The following is a 22251-nucleotide window of genomic DNA, read 5'->3' as shown; positions in this document are numbered from 1 at the left end:
GGAAAGTTTCCCAAGTTCCCCGTCGGGCGCGGACGCGGGCTGTTCCCTCCCGGCGAGGAATGCAACAGACAGCCCGGGATGAAGGCGGGCACCCCTGGCCGGAGCCGCTCGGCAGCGTCAGCCTCCCCTTCCGCTGCCCGCGATGCGGCGACCACACCAGGTTCCGGAGCCTCTCCTCGCTGCGGGTGCACCTGGAGTACAGCCACAGCTTCCAAGAGAGCAGCCTCCTGGCCAGGAGCAGCCTGTTCTCCCCGCTGAAGGACGCGGAGCTGGTGTCTCCGCCGGAGCCCGCAGCCCAGGGCAGCCCGGGCAGCCCCGGCGGCTCTGCCGCGCAGCCCGCGGGGCCCTACCTGAACTTGGGCGGTGCGTCCTGCGGGAGCGGGAAAGGCGGGCAGCCGCGGGAGCTGGCAGCGGAGCGGCCCGGCTCCTACCTGGCCAACTATGTGTCGGCTGAGTCTCCCAGCGAGGTTTCCAAACCCGGCCTCCCGGCCACTGACTCCAAAGCCTCCTTCGAGGCACACGTCAGAGAAAAGTTTAATAGGATGGTAGAGGCCGTGGACAAAACGATCGAGAAGCGGATCGACAAGCTTACCAAAGAGCTGTCCCAGAAGACGGCGGAGCTGCTGGAGGTGCGGGCAGCGTTCGTGCAGCTGTCCCAGAAGAAGCAGGAGGTGCAGCGGCGAGAGCGGGCCCTGAGCAGGCAGGTGGATGTGGCGGTGGAGATGATCGCAGCTTTGAAGCAGCGGCTCAGCGAGTCCGAGGAGGAGCTTCACCGGAAAGAGGAGTAAGTGGGGAGGCGAGAGCCGATGGCTTGGCGAGGGCTGGCCAGCTCCTGCGCGAGTGACAGCCTTTGGGAGAGAAGAGAGGGAATGGCTCAGTTGCTTGCTGATTATGAAAGGTCCTGGACCTCACCAGCTTCAGATCGCTGTATTTCTAGAGTTGTAGCCCATGTGACCATGTCCCCTGCAAGGCAGTGGACAGCTCCCTGAGCAGGTGGCTTTCACACTTGACTCCCAAGTAACTAACAGGGCAGGGGACAGCTCCCTGAGCAGGTGGCTTTCATGCTTGGCTCCCTAGTGACTAACTTCTGCACATTCTAATGACTGTGTTTTGCCACTGGTTTCATGGGGGTAGGGACAAGTAGAAGCTCTCATCAGCATGTAATCTGATTTACACCGACACCTCTAATGCGTTGTCTTTTTAAGAAGATAGGGTGGATAAGTCTGGATGAAGTATGTGAGAATACCGAATAGCACCTTTTCCCTTACGCCATCCCACCGTGGTCAGCAGGCTGCCTGTGAAGTGCGATAATCTCCTGTGCATCAGTAAAGCTTTACTGGAGACAGTGTTGAAAAGGCCATGTAGTAGTTCCCATCTAGTGTTTTAGATGGACACAGAACTGTGAAACAGGAACCCCTTATATGGGATTGGGATGCAGATGCCAGAGCTCTGACTAACCTAAGCCATCTAAAAATACGTTCATGCTGCATCCATTAAAAATGTAGTGATAGCTGATATATAATTTATACATGAACTACTTGGTTTATTCAGCACTTACTGAAACCTTTCAGGCTTTTCAGAGCAACACAACTTATTTTAGAGAAATGGAAATAAAGAGCCTTAGTAATGGCATGCCTCTAAACCAATTCATCGGCTTACAAAGGGAAGATGAGAAGTGCTAGTTGCCATGACACTGATCTTACAAGAAATAAGGAAGGTGGTGTAGGAGTTCAGTGTAGGAAGTTTGGAGGGCTTTCATCATTCCTTCCTGTAGTCTAAGGACAAGAAAGAAAAGATGATAACAGCTCCCACATCAGTAGGAGCCATCTATCTTGAAGCAGTGCTATAGATTTCCCAGAAGAGGGGATACATAAAGGTGGTGGGATTTGAGCCTCTGAGATGTGTATCTTCCTTGAAGGCATATTCAGCAGAACCTCTGACTTTTAAAGTATCAGGTGATCCTCAGGGAAGAGAAGATTGAAGGACTCAAGGTGAGGCTGAAAATAATAGTGTAACTGAGGCAGATTTGAAAGTATGCTGGAGGGAAGCCATGAAGATGACATACAGTTTCAAGCAGTTTTGATATACCCATCTAGCCAGGCTGCCCTCCTGGGCTCTTTCATAGTGTGAGTCACACTATTTCTTCTAGAAAAATATCTCAGAGGGGGAGGGATTGCTCTGTGAAGGTCCTTCTTCCTTTTGCAGACTACCAGGAGACCTCAGGTAAGCAGCTGTCGTAGGCTAGATGCAGAATTTCAGGTATCTGAAGTTAAGTGGCATGAATCTTACCCCAAACTAAAGGCAGAATGTGTTTTTAAAATCAAGGCTAGGATCCCAAAAGGAAAAACATGACTGTCGGGAGAAAGAAACCATTCAGTGGAACAATCCCAAAGTTCTGCAATGCTGCAGAAGGAGAAAAGAGTTTGTGGGAAAAGAAGGGGGCAATTGAGTAATCTGAGTGAAAGAATGGGTATGAGATAGGAGGATGGCAAAGGACACTGATGTTTCAAAAGAAAAATAAAAAGTCATGACTTTTAACTGTATTAGGAAAAGGAGCAAGAGGAGACCACTTGCTCTTTGGCAGACTGCTTACCCAGCAGTGCTGTCAGGCTGGTTGGTGTTCTGAGGCCAGAAAAGACTGAATACAGAATGAGAAGTGGGAAAACATTGTCTTTCACACTAGGACATTGCCAGGCTCAGGAAAGGGGCAGGAGCTCAGATGATTGCTGTTAGAATTCTAGTCTTGAAAGGAGGAGGGTGAATGCATAAAGAAATGATGAGGTAGCTCCTAAGTTGGTGTTACAGGGAAGGCTGAAGGTTCTTGGCTAGTAAGAAACACTAACCAAAAGAGGCAGCTGCACAAGAGACTTCACAGAGTACAGGGTATTGCTCCTTAGGGTTTTGCTTCCACTTTCAACAAAAAGACTTGGAAGCAAGAGCAGCCAGAGGAATGAGTGAACAGCTCTTACACAGACTAGTGTGTTATTTTCTAAAGGTACACGTGCATAATGCATGCTAGTGGGTAGGATGGAAGAATTATCAGAGCTGTGTCTGTGCCCAGCCCCACAGCATTGCCTCTGAAGTTACTCTGAGGGCACTGGGAGGGTAGGCAGGGTGTAGGAATAGGTTGAATTCACTTAGGAAAAACTGGAAATGTGTTGGGTTTTCTCTCGTTCAGATAGTTCCTGCATTTCCCATCTTGGGGGATAACAAGGGATAGTGCCACAGAAAAATGCACTGTTTGGCTTTCCAGTTGAAAGATCATTGTATAAGTAGCAAATTGAGAACAAAGGTACGTATAGAACAATGCTTTGTAAGAACAGGGCTGATAGTTCTAGAGCAGCTTTTCAGATTTGATTCTCTAAAAATGCCTGGGACACTTAGCTTTACTCCAGCAGCAGGGAGGCACTGGGTGGTATGCAGTAGTAGAGGAGAGAAGAAAGGATGTTCATGACTTTGGTAACAATAGTGACACTTGTCTGGCTTTCTCATGGGCCGTTGGTAAACTCTGAGACCTGTATATATATTCAGTCCTTTGTGTGTTCAAAACTTACTTGGTGTGCTAAAAAGACACTGTCCTTCAAAAAAGGAGGATCTCAACTTTGGCTTTGATTTCTGGAAGAAGTCCAGATGATTAGAAAGCCAAACAAGACTGCTTAATGGAAATTGCAGAAACAGTTCTCACTGCAGATTGCAGAAAGTCAAAGGCATCCCTTAGGGACTGCTTTGATACTTGCTGACCTTCAGAAATAAATGCTTTCATCAGTTTCTTTGGATTTTTTTTTTCCATAAGCAATCTTGTGAATATGGATAACTTTTCCTAAAATTAGCATTGGTACTGAGCTAGTGTAGCTGAAAATCTTTTCCTCTTAGCAGGAGAAAAGAGAAAACACCTTCCCTGAAACACCTGAGAATTGGTTTAGACCATCAGCAGGAACAGGGCTGCCCATTTGAAGAGTTTGTAGGATCAGAAGGTTATTTCTTTAGACTTGTCAGCTGATTATTTTTTGTTTGTTTTAAATAAAGCCTTTAGCAGTCCAAGAAAGGCAGTGATGAAGTGAACATATCTTTTTAGTTAAATTTTCTCTTTGTTTCCTTACAAAAATGGCAGTGCCAATATGCATGCAGTTATGTGCTGTGATACTGGTGTGAGGCCCTCATGGAGGTGAACTGTGTTGAGGGGTAGGACAGCTGGAGGTATAACACTGACTGTACTAATGCATAATTGAGATAGTATTACTCTAAGCACAGAGCTGCTGAGCAAAGGAATGATTTAATTAGAAATGTGCCCTGAAAGGGATTATTCAATGTTTGATGAAGGAAAATGCAACTCAGAGTGAGTACTGTGATCTTAAAGATAACACTGAAGCATGCCCAAAGGGCTTAAGACTTTGTTGAATAAGATATCAAGGAAATCATTGAAACAAAAACCAACTATGAACTTAACTTCTGGAGGACATTGAGAGGCTTGTTTCTAGATGTTATGTAAGAAAATTGAAACTGGTAAACAGGATAAGCATTTGAAGTGATGGTCTTCGGCTGGAATCTACCTTTAGTGGTATCTTAAACACTTTCACTTTGGCTCCTAATCATAGAGTAAGATCATTAATGTTGTACCTTGCCATATCTCTGACAGTAATTTCTCTAACCAGTCTAATGCATTTGTTTTGAGACTGGTCATGCCTCTGCTCTGACATAGCCTGGAATGCAAGGATTATTTCAGAATAGCTGTGGTGGGCAGTAGTTATACTTGCCAGTGGCTTTACCTTAAGTTTGCAACTAATGAAATTATCTGTGCAGATAGCATCTTGACAATGGCATTAAGAGCTGGCTTTTAGAGATCACTGCAATTTGTGCTTTAAAACAGCTTTCCTTAAAATAGGAATTTCATTTGTACAACAAAACAGTTTTGATTTGCTTTAAGCAGAGTACAACTGCAATTACACATTGTTCTTCCACCCTCAGTTTTAGGTAATCCTGCTCCCTCTTTCCTGTTTTCTTTCATCTTCCTACTCGAGAGATTACTCCCCTCCCCCCATGCAGCTGCACAGGTTTAAGCCTAGCATGAACGTCCCACAGAATGGCTCTGTGAAATAAAGCTTTTAATCTTCAGTGTCACCCCAGTAAGTTCAGGGCTCAGATCTAGAATACAGCCCACTGAATGGGTGCAATAACTTTCTGAGGGGAGGAGGTGTGAACCTCTTAAATCAAATGTGCTGTTAGTGGTGTGGGAATGTGAAACCACAACCTAATGAATAACAGCAGCCTTCAGGCAAAAACACCAGTTGAGTGATGGATAAGGTCAGTGGAATTAATACTTAATGAATATATATATATTAAATATTTTGACAAATAAATGACTTTACTACTTACTGTGATAGGAATTTTCCCACCTTCAGGTAAAATAATGTGTTTGGTTTTCTATTGATTTTAGGCAGAGTTATGCTAACTGTAATTCTCTAAAGTGATTTGATACTGGGTGCAGAATCTGCATGGAGCCTCGTGCTTGTCTCCACCTACAGAGCAGCTGCAGGTGTCAGTGTTGCTGTGCACAGTCCTGGGGCCAGTACTATGCATCCGTGGGAGGGCTTGGTTGCAATGTGAGAAATAATTAGCCCTTCTTGTCAGGTGTTAAGGAGCTGGAGCTGTCCCACCCTCTGCATCTACTCAGTGTATCACATGCTTAGCTGCTGAAAATCATACAAATACTAAGCATATCCCAGTATCCATGTGCTGGCAACTGCTCCAGTAAACAAGAACTGCAGCTCACTCATCCTAAAGGAGCACTGAATAATCTAGTGGTAAAGGCAGAAGAGTAAATGTCACCTACTCAGGCTGTGATTTATAACTTTATTTACCATGAACATCTCCGGTTGTTTCATGGTTACAGCCTCCATGAAGAAGTTTTTGGGCTAGGCTGGATTTGGAATGAAAAATGCCAAACTACTTAAGTCTGGTTAACTGGAACAGGTTAACTTCCTGGCAGAGTCAGATTAAATTAAAAGCTTTGGCAGCAAGTTTTTACTTACAGTGAGTTCTTCCCCCTGCACTTGTTTTTTCAGCTGAACACATCTGAAGTGCCTGCTGTACTGCAGTAAATTTCCCCTGGACTCCTCTGGCTCTGGGAAGAGCTCCTCTCTTGACACTCTGGCAGTACAGGCATCTCCTGCTCCTCTTGGACACCTCCCAGGTTGCATCCCCCTTGTCTTTCCCTCTCACTTGCCTCACCCTGCTGCTGGCAGCTCAATACACCATTCCCTCTTCCTGAAAGGTTTTGTCTGACAGGAGCACCATCAAAGACAAAGTAAGAAACCTACCTTTCTCCCTGCTGCCCAGTCATAGCCCTGTAAACATTTTGCATACAATATACCTGAGTATTGGTATAGTAAGCTATGAAAGATGAGATTACAGAAATTTAAGAGATCTAAGCTGCACTGAGCATCATCTACACCACTCAGAAAATGTAGTGGCAGGATCTGTTGTTTACCCCTATAAGCAAGTGCCAGGGTGCAGAACTGGGTGAAAGGGGCAAGAGTCTGCTGGGCAGAGGAGCAGAGCAGTAAAGAGATGATGCTGAGAGCAGAGGTATTCACAGGGGGAGTTAGTAACTCCATGTAACCTTTTCTCAATATAACAGAAGTGCTCCAGATGTGGAATAGTCAGTGCAGGGTAGCAGAGACCTCTCGTTAGAAAGGGCAACACCTCAGATCTGAGCCAGGCTTTAACAAAATGATTCCTGTTTCAGGTGAACGCTGCTGACAAGGCTGTGCTGTCAAGACACAGAGCCCAATGGGCCCATGCTGCTGTGCTCTGGTTTATGCCTCTACCAAGTGGGCCCCACAATATTCACAGCCTCAGTTTCCCCGCTGACTTCATGAGGAGCAGTGTCAGACCTCTGTGAACACCCACCTTTCCACAAGCGTAAGAAAAGAGGGTGAAAGACAGAAATCTTATCACATAATCCTCAAAAGCTTGGCAGAGGTTCTGGAGAAACAAACTGAAAGTAAAGAACATAAGCAAAAAATCATCACAGATATCTAGAAATAGAATTGAAGGGAGAGGGTCATCAGCATGGCTAAGAAAATATCTGGGCAAACTACAAGAGACAAGAAGAGCAATTAGACAGATAAACAGCAGCTGCAGGAAGCTACATGAATTCTTTGAACCATTTCCCTATTGTTCACAGTGGGAAGAGGGTAAAATTTCTTCAGGGAACTCTCTTCAGGTAGCCAAGGCATAGCCGTGGCATGGAGTGAGCTCTCTGAGGAAGAAGTGTTGGAGCAAGTAGAGAGAGCTATTACCAGTCACTCCTCGGGGCTTGATCTTGTTCTTCTGAGAGATGAGAATGAAGTGGAAACAGAAAGTAGCTGAACTAACAGAAGTGCTCCTTATCAATGCAAGGCGTGTGACTGAGCCCTAATGCATGGGTACGTTCTGGCTCCTGTCTTTCCAAAGGGAATTTACAGAGCGTATTTCAGCCCAAAGGAAAATTTTTAGATTAAAGTTATTAAAGGCAGGTTCATAGGCTGTACAGAGGCAGCTAAACAGAGAGAAATTATGGAGATACTACTACTGCTGCTAATAACAATTCCTACAAATAATGGCATGTAGGATGCCAAGTTATCTTTAGCAGTCTAGAAAGCAAGGACAATACTAGGGAATTTATTGACATTAGGAGTTTCTTCTTCTCCTTCTGGTAGTCATCTAGGTCTTCCTAAAAAACCACTGCTTCCCCCTGGCCTCCTTATGGCATATTAGTGAAATATTTGTAGGAAAGGAAAAATCTGTCGGTGATTATTCATGCCATAGAGCAGACAATTAATGAATTCTTTTTAATTACCTTTGCTGAGACACCTACAAATGTTAACATTCTTGAAACTATCAACCTTTTTTTAAAAATGCCAGGTACTCATATTTGTGGCCTCCTGCTGCAGCAAAACTCACAAGCTGCATGTGTCCCTGGGAGGGACATCCTCATGGTGTCCCAGGCTGGTAGCTCCCCACTCTCCCACCCTTCCCACTGGAGGGTCAGCAGCCTGCCAGGCTACGCACAGATCTTCCTTACCCAAAGGGAGAGGGATTTGGAGCCAGCCTGCTGAGTAGCTGTGCTTTTGAGCTCCCTGTCCCCTGTAAAAGAGGAGCCTGATGAAACTCCAAGGGCTTCAGGTTGCTCCTACGTTAGCCCAAAACCACCATGAAATCAAAGAAGTTACAGTGCTGTTAAGTGCGGTGACAATAAAGCCTTAAAATTGACCTTAATGAGTTTAGATTGGCTTCTCCCTAAGTGTTCCTCAGTGGCTCTTTAGTATCAGGTTGCTCTGGGCAAGCTAATAATCACTTAAACTGTACAGAGCCTTGAAATGAAATGTAGTAGCTGAGTTTAACAAACAAGTTACAGGTTACCTCTTTGTTTCTTAAGCCAGATTTTGTGGGTGAGTTAATAGAAACTAATATTCATTGATGTTCATGGTCCAAAACAATATATGCTTGTTTTTACCTCATTCCTACCATTAGATCAGTGGGCAGGCACAGCCTGAATCCTAGGTGGTGAGCTTCCATGGCTGACCACTTGTGCCTAACTCAGTACAAAGCAGCTCGCTGGTGAAACAATTATACTACAGTAAACCAATTAACTACAACTATGCTGAGTTAAAACAATGAAATACAGAGAAACTTTGGATTTGTTATAAACAAACTAAGCTTTGAAAGGTTATTTCTGCTGCAAACTGTTTCATAGTTTGTACTTAAAATGCTTTTTCCTCAGGCGAGGTATTTCTACTGAGCAATCATGCCCTTTTTCATTTGGCAAGCACTGGTTCCCTCAACTCCCACCCGCTCTGTTTTGTACAAAGCAAAAATTAACATGGCTTCATTGGCAGAGTAAGAAATATTTATCCAGGCATTTATTAACCAGGGAAGTCCTACATGCTCAGATTTGTCTTCTTTTGTAATACGTGCTTCAATCTGTAACCAAACTTCTTCCACCCAAATAGTCCTCTGATATCAGAGGTCCAAATGGTGTCCTGATTAGTGATAGTAAACTGATAGAATGGAGAGAACTTAGGAATGAGCAGTGTCTCAGTACAGAGCTGGGAGCTTTCACAGCCACTGCTGCTGTTTCTTCCAGTTGTGTTACTAGACTAGACACACTCATAAACTCCTTGCCTAAAACTTGCTCTTCCCACACATCTACTCCTTGGTCTATAATCTGTAGATTATCTGTTAATCCCCCATGCTCCCACTGGCTCCAGATCATAACACCAAATTTGAACATACTTGTAGGTTTGCAGCCAAAATGAAGTTTAATGGTCACAGTAGCTCTCTTAACTTAGGAACCACCCCAGCAGCAACATTAAATGACTGTTGTAAGATTATGATGAAATGGAAAGATAAATTTGGGAGTTCATCTCTTCATGTTTCAGAACTGATATGCTCATGGTTAAGTAAAAAAACAGAAAGCAGATACAGCTGTTTCCAGATACCTCGAGAGGTGATGCTTAATGATATTTCTACCCTGTGGACCACCGAAGACTATTTCCAAGAGACCAAATAATGTGAAAAAACCCCACCCCAAACCCAGTGCCCATAAATTTCAATTCAGCATTCAGGTTTCCAGATCTTCACTTTGTCCACAAAAAAGTTGAAATCTTTTGACAAAGGTGAAGGACCATAGTTAGCCACTACGTGCTATCGCCATGAAAAACTGCAGAAACACCAGTAGTTTTTGAAAACAGCGAGACCAGAGCCCTTCTGTTATCTAAATGTGGCCTCTTTGCAATGTTTCCATCTTGCAGAGAAGTTGTTACTTTCAACCACTTCCTGGAAGAAGCAGCAGAAAAAGAAGTGCGGGGGAAAGCCAGGCTCCAGCACTTCATTGAGAACCTGTTGCAGCGCGTGGATCTGGCAGAAAGGCAGCTAGAATATTACCAAAACCAGCAGATGGTGTGCAACCACACCGACGTCAGTGAGCACGTGGTAAGCCAGCAGAGTCCTTCCCTTTACTGTCACCCTCCCCCTGGAGCCAAAGTACTGGAGTTTGAATACGGGTGGGCTCAGTGGCTCAGGCCAATCGCTACTGCAGACGTATGTGCATTTGTGAAATGTTTCTTTAGGTGTGTTTTATTTGTGTTTTAAACTGCCACTTTCATGAGAGAAAGGAGCAGGGAGCATCAGAGCAGCAATCGTCAAAGACGGTAGAGGGAGAGCAATGAAATATTTGATAGATATTTAAAATTTTTTCCAGCTTTGGCTCTTGCTGCTGTTGCCTTTGCCATGAACACTTTTTAAAATATAACTTGGCAGTCTTTTTGGTATGCCAAAAGATTTTCAGGAAAGACGTGGATCCCTACAGGTGGCCTATCAGCCTGCTCCAAATCATCTTGCTTTCAGTAGTTACCTATCATGGGACTCTTAGAAATGGTGAATGGATTCCCACAGGTCTGTACCCCATGGACTAGAAATCAAAGAACATTGCTTTTTAAAATACATTATTTCTTTAAAAGCCCACGTTTTTAATACATAAACTCAATATTTTTCCTACAATGCATTACATTTATATGACAAGTTTTAGGCACAGGACTTCCAAGGAACTTTTTAGTGTAAGTGAATACCCCATGCTGCCTGTGCTCAGTAGTTGCTCCCCCTGGCATGTGAGAAGAAGGCATTTGAGCATGCACAGCACTGAACAGGTATGCAGTGGTGGAAAGGAAAGGTTCCCAGAGCTACTTGGAAGACAACAAGCTTTAGGTAAGACCTGAATAAACGTAGATGAGCTGAAATCCAGTGCAGGACATCTGAGACAGTATCTGTGAGAACATTATGGGGCACCATACAGATGGGCCTCAAAATTAAATCATCTCTCTCTCTCTGGATGTGTTTATTGTGATGCCAGGCTCAGCAGTGTCCCTTGGGGAGGGCTCTCATTTTTAAGAGAGACCTTTTTAACCCTCACTCCACACAGCTGCCCTGCTTTCTGGGTGACTTCAGCATTCCTCTAAGGTCATCCATCCAAATATTGACCATCCTGACCTTCAGGAGGTACAGAAAAGTACACCATGAGATGGCTCCAGACTCCAACCAAGACAGATGACAAGCAAAGTCAGGCTGGGTAAAAATCCATCTGCAAAGTGTGGACAATACCAGGGACAGAGGGAACATTTACAAGAACATAATCATTTTCAGATGCCAAATCTGACTTGCTTGGCTCAGTGACTACATTAAATGATATTCAAAGGCTCAGTGTACAAGCTCTGATGAGAGCTCAATACAAAGAATGGATTTAGTACTAAGATCGATTTAAGCTGAGCTGGCATTGAACACCTCCTTTCTGACCCCCACCAAAAGAGGGACTAGACAAAGTGTTTCCACACTGTGAACCAAACTGTTGTAAAAAATGAAGTAATGCAAATTTGGGCTGGCACTGAGGCTGTGCTGTCCCTAGCTGGTCTCAGAATTTGCAGGAGGGGGAGAGAAATGTTTGTGTCCTCACCCTCCACCCTTCAGTGCAAGTCTGGCAGAGCCAAGGGCTTGTAGTTGTAGTTTCCTAGCCACTTGTGTAAAGGAAATGTATCACTGAAAAACTAAAGGATCTGAAAGTTAATTTCATACAGCTTATTCAGCCACTGCCCTTTATTAATTATCTTGAACGCAATAATTACTTCTCATTGTATCCATACTGTTTAACCTAATGTGAAAGATCTCTGTTCAGCTCACACTTCTTTCAATTTACTTTGATCATAGTTATAATAAAAATAATGGGAAAAATCCAACCACTAACAACTCACTTACTATGAACTTTAAAGACGTTTATAAGATGGAAGAGTAATAATCTGTAAAAGAGGAGGATTTTTTGGTTTCTTTTATGAGTGTTGTTCTAGTTTTAACAGCAGATGAGAATAGAAGTATGGTTTTAAAGATTGTGTACATTTTATCCTTGTACTTTAATTACTTGAAAATGTAATAGTAGTAACCTGGTTTTATTTTCATTGCAGTTTACAGACATTTCATTAAATAAGAAACCCAGATGCCTGTATGTATATCTCCTTTTTTTTTACTAAAATGCACCAAGTTGACATGCTTGCATTTCTGCTTGTACATTTTACCTTATAGGCTGGGTTTGGTCAGGTTCTATACCTGCACGTGGTCTATATTTATGTCATGTAATTGAGGAAAAACAGATTTCTACTAAAACAAAACTAAATTCAGATATTCTCTAAAGAAAATAAAGAGTACTAATTTTCTGTTAAACAAATTACTCCTTCGGCTGACTGTAATAGCCTATTGCAAAGCTACAAGACTTGAATCTCTTTGGCAAACACAGTCCAAGTTTCAGTTGGAAATATCTTTTAACATTCTATAGGTAGGAGAGACAGTTGTCATTTCCTAACTGACAGTAACACTCATATAACCAAACAAGTGCCCTGACAAAGCATGGGCACTAACAATCTCGGGTTACTCAAGCAGCTGTCATGGAAGCAGCAGAACTAATTGGGGCTGGTCTCCCATGTCTTTGTGACTTGGTCATGAGTCCCAGCAGGTGGCTTAGAGCACCACGTGCTGCTTGGCCAAGTGACAGTCAGGCAGTGCACCCTTTCCTAGTGGGGACATGAGCTTGGGACTTTCTCCCATTACACCATAGGCCATTCTCCATAACACAACAGATTAGGAATATGTGTAAGTAGAAGTTCAGACTCTCTCACAGTCACTTATGTTGCAGAGATGCTTCTTTTAGTGAAAAAGCATTTCCCACGTCTGGAGGGGGCAGCTTTGCATTTCACACGCAGTGACCTCCATCCTACCCTGACTGTGAAGTGGGGACAGACAGCTGTCTTCTCTACCATAAACTCGTTCCATTTAAATACAATTTAGCCCCTTTAGGTAGCCCCTCAGGTCATATTGACCTTGACCTTCTGGTTTTAATGGCATCATTCAGTGCAGCAGAGGACTGCCTAACATCACCTGCAGTAATGCCTGTGTATGCCTTGGGAATAAATGATGTAACTTCTTCACCGTAACAACATCTGAGAAAAGTAGAACGCTGCATCTTTTAACAACAACTGAGTAATGCACAGTAACAAACACTACCCAAGAACTGATGGTAAACCAGAGTGCCCAACACTTGTGCATTTACACAGGTCATTCCTAAACCCCAGCAAGTGGTCAGAGCCCAGGCCTGCACCAGGCCAGGATGACACAGTGTCTACAAGCTCCCAAAACTTCCCTCTGGTGAAACCTGGTTAGCAAAGCTGCCAACCAGGTAATGCTGTTATGTAGGTAAGGCTCAATTCCTACTATGTCAGATGGCCCTCACTACCTCCCACCAATAAATACAGGCTTTCATGACACCCTTCTCATCTTCCTAAAGAGCAGGAGAGGGTTTTCACTGTACACACCTGAATAACCACAGCTTTTTCCAAACCTGGCTTTGTCAAGTGTGCAATATCATTTAACTCCCAGAAGAAGTAATACTACAGATACATGGTTTTCAGAAATAACAAGCTATGGAAAATAGCCCTATGGGATCCCTTAAAAGATCAACTTGTACATCAGCACATCTGTTCTTCAGTCACAGGATCTGGGTAGATGTGAGCTGGTGCCTTATGTTCATAGTTCTGCTGTTACACTACATGTATCTGCTGTAAAACATTTCAAGATTATGTTAAAAGGGGGTATAATGATCTTACTTAGCTAAACTGAGGAACTGCAGTTTCAATGTAAAATTTCAAAGTGGAGTGCATGGTTCAGCCTTTGCAGCACTGGGCACTTTGCCATCACTCCACCTGAGCTCACCAATTTCTGCAAATCTTGCTGGGCTTGAACCATCACAGAGAGAACAAAGAATCCAGCTTACTTTGGCCTTGAAGCTTTCATACCCTTCTTCCCACCAGTTTTTGTATTCCCCTTTCTTCTTCTCCTGTTTTAAATTAAAGCCTGAAAGGGAAGCTAAACTTTCCCTAGATGGGCAATCAGCGCATGCATGGAGTTTCCTGAGCTACTGGCCATTAGCAGCAGCAGCTCCCTGGGGCCTGGGTGCAGTCCAGGGCAGCACTGAGATTCCACAAAGAAGTCCCTACAGTTCCTCCACCTACTTTCTGCTCTTATGGTGCTGTGTGGTCTTCCAAAGACCAAGGGATGTTCATTCTTTGCAGAAGGTTGATGTGAACATGTGCATCTTTAAAAATCCCGGCAGACCACCAAGTATAGACCTCAGTAAGGTCTCAGCACTTCAAAATCAGCAGAATACTGATTGGAATAAAAGTGTAGATGGACGTGCCTGAAGAGTGCACCAGAACACACATAGGGGTTATTTTAGTCAGGAATGCTTTTGAGTACTGAGAAGTGGCATTTTTAATATGCAGCCTCATTCTGTAAAACAAGACTATTTTTGTCTTCAGAAATGTATGGGTTTGGGATATTTTGGGGACCTATTAGTTTGCAAGACTGAATAATAGTTATTAATAATCATTATTACTAATTTCAGGAGCCGAGGAAGTCAACATGCTTCATATAACATCCCTGATGCAAAGCCTCATTCCTTTCAAAAAGGAAGGATCTTGTTGAAAAAAGCAAAGGATGAAAAAAACAGCTTGCAGCCAGTGAAATGCTTCTATGAACCTGTTGATTGCCCAAGAGAAATATGGAGAGCACAAAAGAAGGTTGAATCAGTCTGCTCTGCCAGGAAAGTGAGTGCAAAATCAAAGATGGGTAAAAAGGCCAAACCGCTATAGGGATGGTGAGCAATATACAGTAACACAGGAACTTGGCTTCAACACAACAAACATTGAATGAAGTTAGTCATCCTACTTTTTCCTATCCATCTGGCCATGCCAAAACATATCAGATATAATATATAGAAATATATACATATGGAAGATTTCTATTATTTAGTTATGCCATTCCCTCTTTGGGCGCTATAAAAGAAGTGACATTTTATTCAGTTTACATGGAGGTTTTTCTATTTATTCATGTATTTATTTATTTATTTATTTAGTCATTTATAGAGCTTATTTTAAATGACTGCAGTTATCTTGCTGGGCAGTACTGTGGCTGTATGTTTAATTATTTTAGTGGCAGCATGTGGCCTGCTAATTTATTTTCCATCTGTGTTACTGCTGAAGTTCAGAGGAATCCATTTAATCAGCACCTAAATATTCAATCTTTCAGCTTAGGTAGGTGTAAGATCAGTGACTAACAGACATACTTAGATGCAAAAGGCCTACTCAAAGTCACTTGAAGGCTGTTTACAGCAGTAGATTGCTACCCTGGGTTTTTGGCTATAAGCACATTTCCATCTTTTATTAAATACATTAAACCACTTGATTCTGCCAGCAGCCACATTGTCTATTGGTACAAGTTTGCGCTCCTCTGGTGTCCCTTAGCAAGGAGACCAGAAGCTGCCCTGGCAAGCACAGGCCAGATTGGGCCAGAGGAGGAGTTTCAGTGCCAAGTGCCAGCAGCAGGTTATCAGCTGTGGTGCAGCAAGCAACAGGCTAATGCAGCATGTTGTTGCATGGCATCGTGTTCAATGCCTGTGCTTGGTCTCAGGCATGAGAGGCCCAAATGGCCATGATTACAACCCAAATCCTTCACATTTTTATCTCTGAAGAATCTTTACAGGGCTGAGAGATCACTGACTTTGAACTAAGAACCCAAATGCAAGGCAGTTAGAGATGACTGCGGAACAGGAATGCCTGTGTTTACACTGGTTTGTCCCAGTTAAAAGGATCCTTATTTATCAGAGAATTTATTTATCAAGATTTTCTTTGTGTATACAGTTTTTTGGTAACATGAATCCTCATGCCATGTTTACAGATATGAACATCCTGATAATGTTACTGATGGGATTTGTTTTCTCAAGAAAAAGAAAGGATAGGTGAGACAAGTCTGTGTGATTTATTTTTTAAATGCTCATAACAGATGTAAATTGTTTATGTGGAAGGTGATTTTTACAGTATGTGTACAAAGATTTGTGAAAAATGTTTTTCATTTTTTATAACTATGTCTGTAAGCAGAACTGAGTATTAAAAGACAGTGTATCACTATGATTACTGCTGCAATAAGCACCCAAGTGGCAATATTTTTAAAGCAGAAGATGACCAATCAGTCAGCTAGGATCAGGTAACTACAGATGTCATATATTTGTCAGTGTACAGAGCTCCCAGAAAGTAGCAGAGTGAAGAAAGAGTATTATTCCTCACTTTTATTTAAAATAGTGTATATGGAACAATCAGCTATATGTTTAAAAGTTTCTCAACACTGTTTCAGTAGGAAGTCACAGTGTAAAACCAATTCAGGTACTTAGGTTGTAATGATATTTTAATATTTATTTAACTCTGTCACAAGGCCACACTTGGCCTTATGCTAGGCATTGTGTGTGGTGAAAAGGAGTTGTTCATTGTGTTGCATGGGCTTGGGTCAGATTGTGTGTTACAACAATTTTTGTAGGCAAGCTACAGTTGAAGCATTCTTGTGGTTTTTTTCTATTGCTTCCCACATCCTTCCACAAACCTGAAAAAATGACCTTTTTTGAAGATAATAAGGGTGAACATTAGAAAGATAATAAAGTAAAATATATTAATCTGTTTCTTTATCCACCTGACACAGAAGGGATATTTTTATTTTTATTTTTAAATGCCTATCTACTCTGTTAGTCACCAAAGTTAAGTGCAACTACTAGTTCACAAATGAGATGTTTATTTTATTATTTATCATGCCAAAATTTTGAGTGTAAGTTGTCCTTTTCAGGGAGGAAGAGGAAAAGAGTAAGAGAAGTTGCATGTTTTTAAACTTTTCAAAGCCTAATTTACACTAACTTGCCAAACAAATGCCAGTTTAGTTAATTAGAAAGAAATTGGATTGTACTGTAATCCCAGATAAAAGTTTTTAGAATATAAACATTCTAATAATAAAGATATATTTCTCAGTTACTGTGTCATTTAACTCTGTCAAATACATTGTTTCTTACAAAAGCCTCCGAAAGAGCAGAGAAAAAGCCAAGCAGCAGCAGCTCAGACTTTGGTTTATACCTCAGGTAAAGCACGTCAGTGAAGTTGGGTTGTGACCCTTCCCAGCAATACAAATTAACCTGCAGACAGGTACTCCATCCTGCCTGCACAGCTCACACGTGTCAGCTGCTGCTCTCCTACTGTAATCGTCCTTGAGGTGACCCACAGGGTCATATAACCTGCTCAAAGCAGAGGCAGGGCAAGTGGAGGGAAGGGTCAGGCAAAGGAAATTAAGGGCAGAGGGGCTCCCAGGGAATGTCAGTGATGGTGTCTCACACACACTGCCAGTTGCAGAGCCATCATTTCATCAGGCGTCTCTCTGGTTAGACTTGGAAAGAGAAGTTTTCCCATGGGGGAACCAGGTTCCTGTCTCATTAACAGAAACAACATTTGAGAGGAATTGAGAACCTGCACCAGGCTGAGTGTAACCAGCTTTAGCTTGTGGGGACTTCTGTCAATTTAAAAATATTTTTTAAATCTGGAAGTGTTCTGACAAAGTTGACCATTCACTTTTGAAAATGAATTTGAAGCACAGTTACCACATTTTGCCCTTTGAGACACTTTGAAGGTACCTTGGTGGGTTGTATGCTCACATCAAAGTGAATTTCATTAGGACCTGGATGCCTCATTCCCATATAAGTTTTTTAAATCCCACCTCATTTATAACTAAAAATATCTCAGAGCAGTATGTGTACTGGCTGGGCCTTTACAGGTGAGCTTTCTGCTTAAAACAAAATGTTCTGACAGACATGTGACATTATAGGCCAGGAAAACAAGAGACTAATTGAAACCCAGACCTTTAATTAGAGCTATACATAGAAAAAACCAATCACTTTGAGATGCTCCTGCCAGTTGAAGAGAGAGCATGTTTTTAGAGCACTTAATATCATCTGATCCCTCCCCCCAGTTCTGACTCAGTAGTAACGGCAGCCTCCCCCTACCCAGAGGAGATCTGAACACATTTGTTTTGTTTCGAGGAGAGTTACTGCAAATATTCAGTGGGATATTCATATTCAAAGAGATGGCCACCAATTAGAGCAGTTACTAGGTCAAACAAATTGTCACTTCTATCATCCCTAATAATCCTTCCAATGCCACTGGCTCTTTCAATCTACTTGAGCAAAATCCAGCTCTTCTCTCTCTTTATTCTGCGTCATCAGATAGTTGCCTCTATTTGTTCTTACCTCAGACTAATGCTGATTGTTTCCATACATCCTGTCTGAAGTGGCTGGAGTGGACTATTTTAGTGCTCTCTGCAGTGAGCATGGGCATTGTTTTTTATTGTTTTTTAGAAAAAATAATCCCAGAAGTGATTTTACTACATGAAGCTCTTAAAAATAGATCCTGCTGCGACACAAACAAAATGTCCTTTTCCATTTTGTTGCTAATGCCACCCTCTATCTAGCCATGCTTTTTTTATTCTGGTCTCTTGAATTTGCATTTGCACATCTCTCCAAGGAGAAGGAGAAACAAGCAGCGTAAATTAAATGCAGTCATGGGTCTGACAAGCCTTTCCCCTCTCACTGTCTCAGTCCTAGCATCTCGCACTGCAAGCAGTTGGCTTGAATTTTTAATAAAATCATGGAAAAAAATATACACATTATATTTTGAGTTCATTAGAATGTAATGAAAGAGGAAGAGGTTTTTCTGAGCTGGGAGGGAAAGAGGAAGAGAGATGCTCCACTTCCTAGAGAAGTCACTTTTAAAGATAAATGTGACAGGTTGGAGGAATTTGGTGTGTGCTGGTGTGAGTTGAGGGAAAGCCAGAGTCACACATAAGGCAGCAGTGAAAGGATGGGGGCCTCATTACTGCCTGCTGTTTCTTAGGGGTTTTGACCTACAGGACATCAGCATAGATACAACCTGACACATTCAGTCTTTAAGTCATGCTTTACACACATGTTTTGCAGCCTAATTACTAATTTCAAAGTAATAGACTTCAGCATTGGGGCTTCCAAGAAATTCCCCAAACTCTGTCCACAGTATTTGTTCAAGCCATGTGTATTTGCCTTACAGTTAGAAGCTGTGCTCGGGGGGCTTGTCAGCAGTGGGGGATTTCTGTGTGCTCCCAGTCCTTGCTCCCTCCTGTCTCTGCTCAGTGACTGATGGCAGCTGGATGGGCGCTGGCAGTTCTGCCGGACTCACCCCACTGAATGGCAGCTGGGTCCCCCAGCAGTGCTTTCCTTTACAGAGCTTTGCTGATTTTTTTGTCTGATTCCCTAGCTCCCTCCTTTCTACCAACCCAGTGCCTTCAACATGAGAGAAGGCTCATGCAGCTGGCGTGTTCCCTGAACCTCAGCCTACCGATAAGTCACTGAATTGCACCAGAGACACTTGGAAAATGCTTTCTGTGGCAGCCCGCGGGCAGCTGCTGCTCTAAGGTGGCACATTCCCACTTGTCCTGCTGGCTTTGCGCTGCCTGGCTGACAAGTCTGCCTGTCGCCATTCGTGCCTCTCATGCCTGTTGGCAAACAGGCGGTGGAGTGACCAAAGATCAGAGGGCTGTGTTTCTGAGAGGACGTCTGCTGCCCATCATCCCTCCGCTGGAGAACAAGGGTAACTTTGGCTGAGTGTCCTACACTTCAGAAGTATTTTCATAAAAAACGTTACACACATGGTACTTGCCCTTTGTTGAAGTACAGCTCAGGCAGGTGTCACAGATCTCTGCTCCTGAAGGGATTTCTGATCTCCCACCAGCCAGCATTGTTGGGGTACTTTTGTAAGAGAGGGGAGGATGAATATTGGTCATATGAACCACACACATACATGCTCAGGTGTGCACACTAGCAGAGGGTCAAGAAAACAACCAAAAGAAGGTTGGTTTTGTTTTGATTTTACTATACATTAATATTCTATCACTCTTAGAGAGAAACCCCAAAAGAAACTTTTCAAAATAAAACTACCAACAAGCTAGTCCAGGAATTGTATATATACCTTTCCCAGAAAATCACACTTGGCATCACAGAACATATTCATCTCTAGCAAATTTCCAGAAAATTCTCCCCCTTGCAGAAAGTAGTAGGCTCTGAAGATACTTTTAAAACTTCTTCTCATGGGGAAGAAAAAAAACAGGAAGGAAAATAGGAGTATTTTATCATGAACCAGCATTGCTCCAAATCCACAAGGTTTACACTAAGAAACTCCCCCAGCAGTAAGCCTGTAATTGTTTCTATGTCAGCCTGCCTTGCCTACCAACCCTTCTGAGATCCAGGCTATAGAGGTGACCTCCTAAATATGGCATGGTTTAATTATGCCTCCCTCTCGAGCTTTGTGCAGGCACCTGTTCAAGAGGAGCACGTGAAAGTCACCGGTTTTGCATGCTGCCAGGGTATGCCACGGTGTTCGTGCCAAGCTATGCTGGTGCCACCCCCGGGCAGAAGCCCTTTGTGGGGATTAGCCTGAGGAACCAAGGGATGGATCAGGCATCACCCAAAGCCTGGCAATGGCAGGTGAAGCAAATTGGATTTATGAGAGCTGAACCCGTTTCTGTGACAAGAGCCATGACTCTCCCATGGCTACCAGCATGGTTGTGCACTTCCCAAGCCTGCCTAGGTTCCTCACCAGCCCTAAGAAGAACTGGGGTAATGGAAGGCATGGGGGTAGGTTGAAAAACTCTCTTGCACACAGCTGCTTTAATAAAGGGTTTAAAAAGCACAGAGGGACCATCACAAATGGCAGTTTTTGAGCACACACAAGCTCATCCTACCCTTCTCTTGTCCCCTAGAGGTAGAGGACTATTTCAGCCATGCTGGGAGCCAACTAGTTCAGTGATGGGGCAGAAGGGAGATTGCTCTGCCAGCAAACACCTTGCCAATGTACTTCTTAAGGGCATTAAACATTTTATCCATTAGGAAATAATGAAATTAAAAGAATAATCACCACTAAATGGAGAAGCCATAACTCCATTGTCAGTTAATTGCCACAGTGAGCACACTGAGCTGTCGGTGACAAGTTTTATTGTAGTCCCTTTCTAAAGAAAATGTCGTTGCCAGACGTTACCCAGATTTCACCTGTAGAGTCCCCTCCAAGGGAGCACATGAGGGCAACAAGCAGAAGACAAAAGACTGAGTCCAAGTGAACAAGGAGGAACATTTGCCAGAGGACAGGCATAAGTTTAAGATTCCAGAAGCACGGGTGGGGAGAATGAAAATGAAGACACAACCGAGGCAGTTGAAATACATTATCATGGCCTGTGCTAAAGAAAAGACCAGGACAGCAATATAGTTGCTATTCCATTTTATTTTTTTAGTGGGCTTCAGTAACTTTTTAGTTTTTCTAACCACTTTTTAAGGCGGAAATGGAGGTGCCCTTCCCACGTCAATACCATATAGTATCACCACTCTCATTTTCTAGGGTACACCACGAAAGGACTTAATAAGAACCAGAATATCTTTTATTTTGGGGACAGGGGCTTCTATTCCTTTGATGCAAGTAGATGAAAACCTACACCATGGATGCCCATCTCCTTGGATTTCAGGATTGGTGCTGTGAATCTGGGTATGTGAGTCTGGGTGATGTCAAAGGTCACTTCCTGAGCAAAACGTAAATAAAACACTTCCCTTTTATCTGTGTACACACTCGAGGTGTCCAGGAGACAACATATATGAGCCAGTTTAGATGTCAGTTTGCAGTGGGAAGAAGTGGTTCTCTGCTCGGAAGGAAATTTTGCATAGTTATAAAAGCTGGTGTGAGTCCAGGATAAGACCGGCAAATGAGTACCCTATTTGAAAATTCGGGTTTTAGGCAAAAATAGCTTTTCAAGAGACACGTAAGCTGGCAGATGAATCTAGACGGAGCCGTTTTGCCACTAGGTGGTGATGGCTGACAATGAATGGGTGCAGGACGCTCTCAGCCCCTCTCTCGCCTCACCGGATCGTCTCACACCCTCCTCACTATTCCCGTCCTCCTCGGGGGCAGTGCGTGTTCCACTGGAACACGCCCTGCTGTTACCAGAGACAGGCCACTCCATCTAACCCCACCCTAAGGAGCACGTTAATTAGAGGACTTGACTAAATACATGGAAGCGTCATTTAATTAACTGGAAATGGTGAACGAAGAGGAGACCAGGAATGTACATGCTACAGTTGGTCACTTGGAACGGGATGCTAGCAACAAAAGTAGTATCAGTAGCTGAGCCAATCTCAAAATCACACCAACTGAACAAAGATGATCAAAATTTGTTTTTCTGACAAAGCCAAATCTGCACAACATCTACCCCAGTCCCCTGGCAAAAAGCAGGGTTTTTGGA

General features: G+C 43.2%; 1 protein-coding gene across 1 annotated transcript; it reads left to right on the top strand.

Moving 5' to 3' along the window:
• Window positions 1-59: 59 nt before the first annotated feature.
• Window positions 60-15171, top strand: ZNF365 (zinc finger protein 365; the record flags this gene model as incomplete). Its single annotated transcript, XM_082285915.1, has 4 exons — window positions 60-784; window positions 9795-9975; window positions 11991-12028; window positions 14480-15171. 4 exons carry the CDS (start codon window positions 60-62, stop codon window positions 14724-14726), a joined length of 1191 nt encoding a protein of 396 aa, XP_082142041.1. The 3' UTR covers window positions 14727-15171.
• Between the last annotated feature and the right edge of the window lie 7080 nt (window positions 15172-22251).

Source organism: Coloeus monedula (assembly GCF_965178545.1).
Source record: "Coloeus monedula genome assembly, chromosome: 8".
Classification (NCBI taxonomy): domain Eukaryota; kingdom Metazoa; phylum Chordata; class Aves; order Passeriformes; family Corvidae; genus Coloeus; species Coloeus monedula.
The sequence above is the reverse complement of the archived record's forward strand: the minus strand, read 5'-3'. Positions and strand labels throughout refer to the sequence as shown.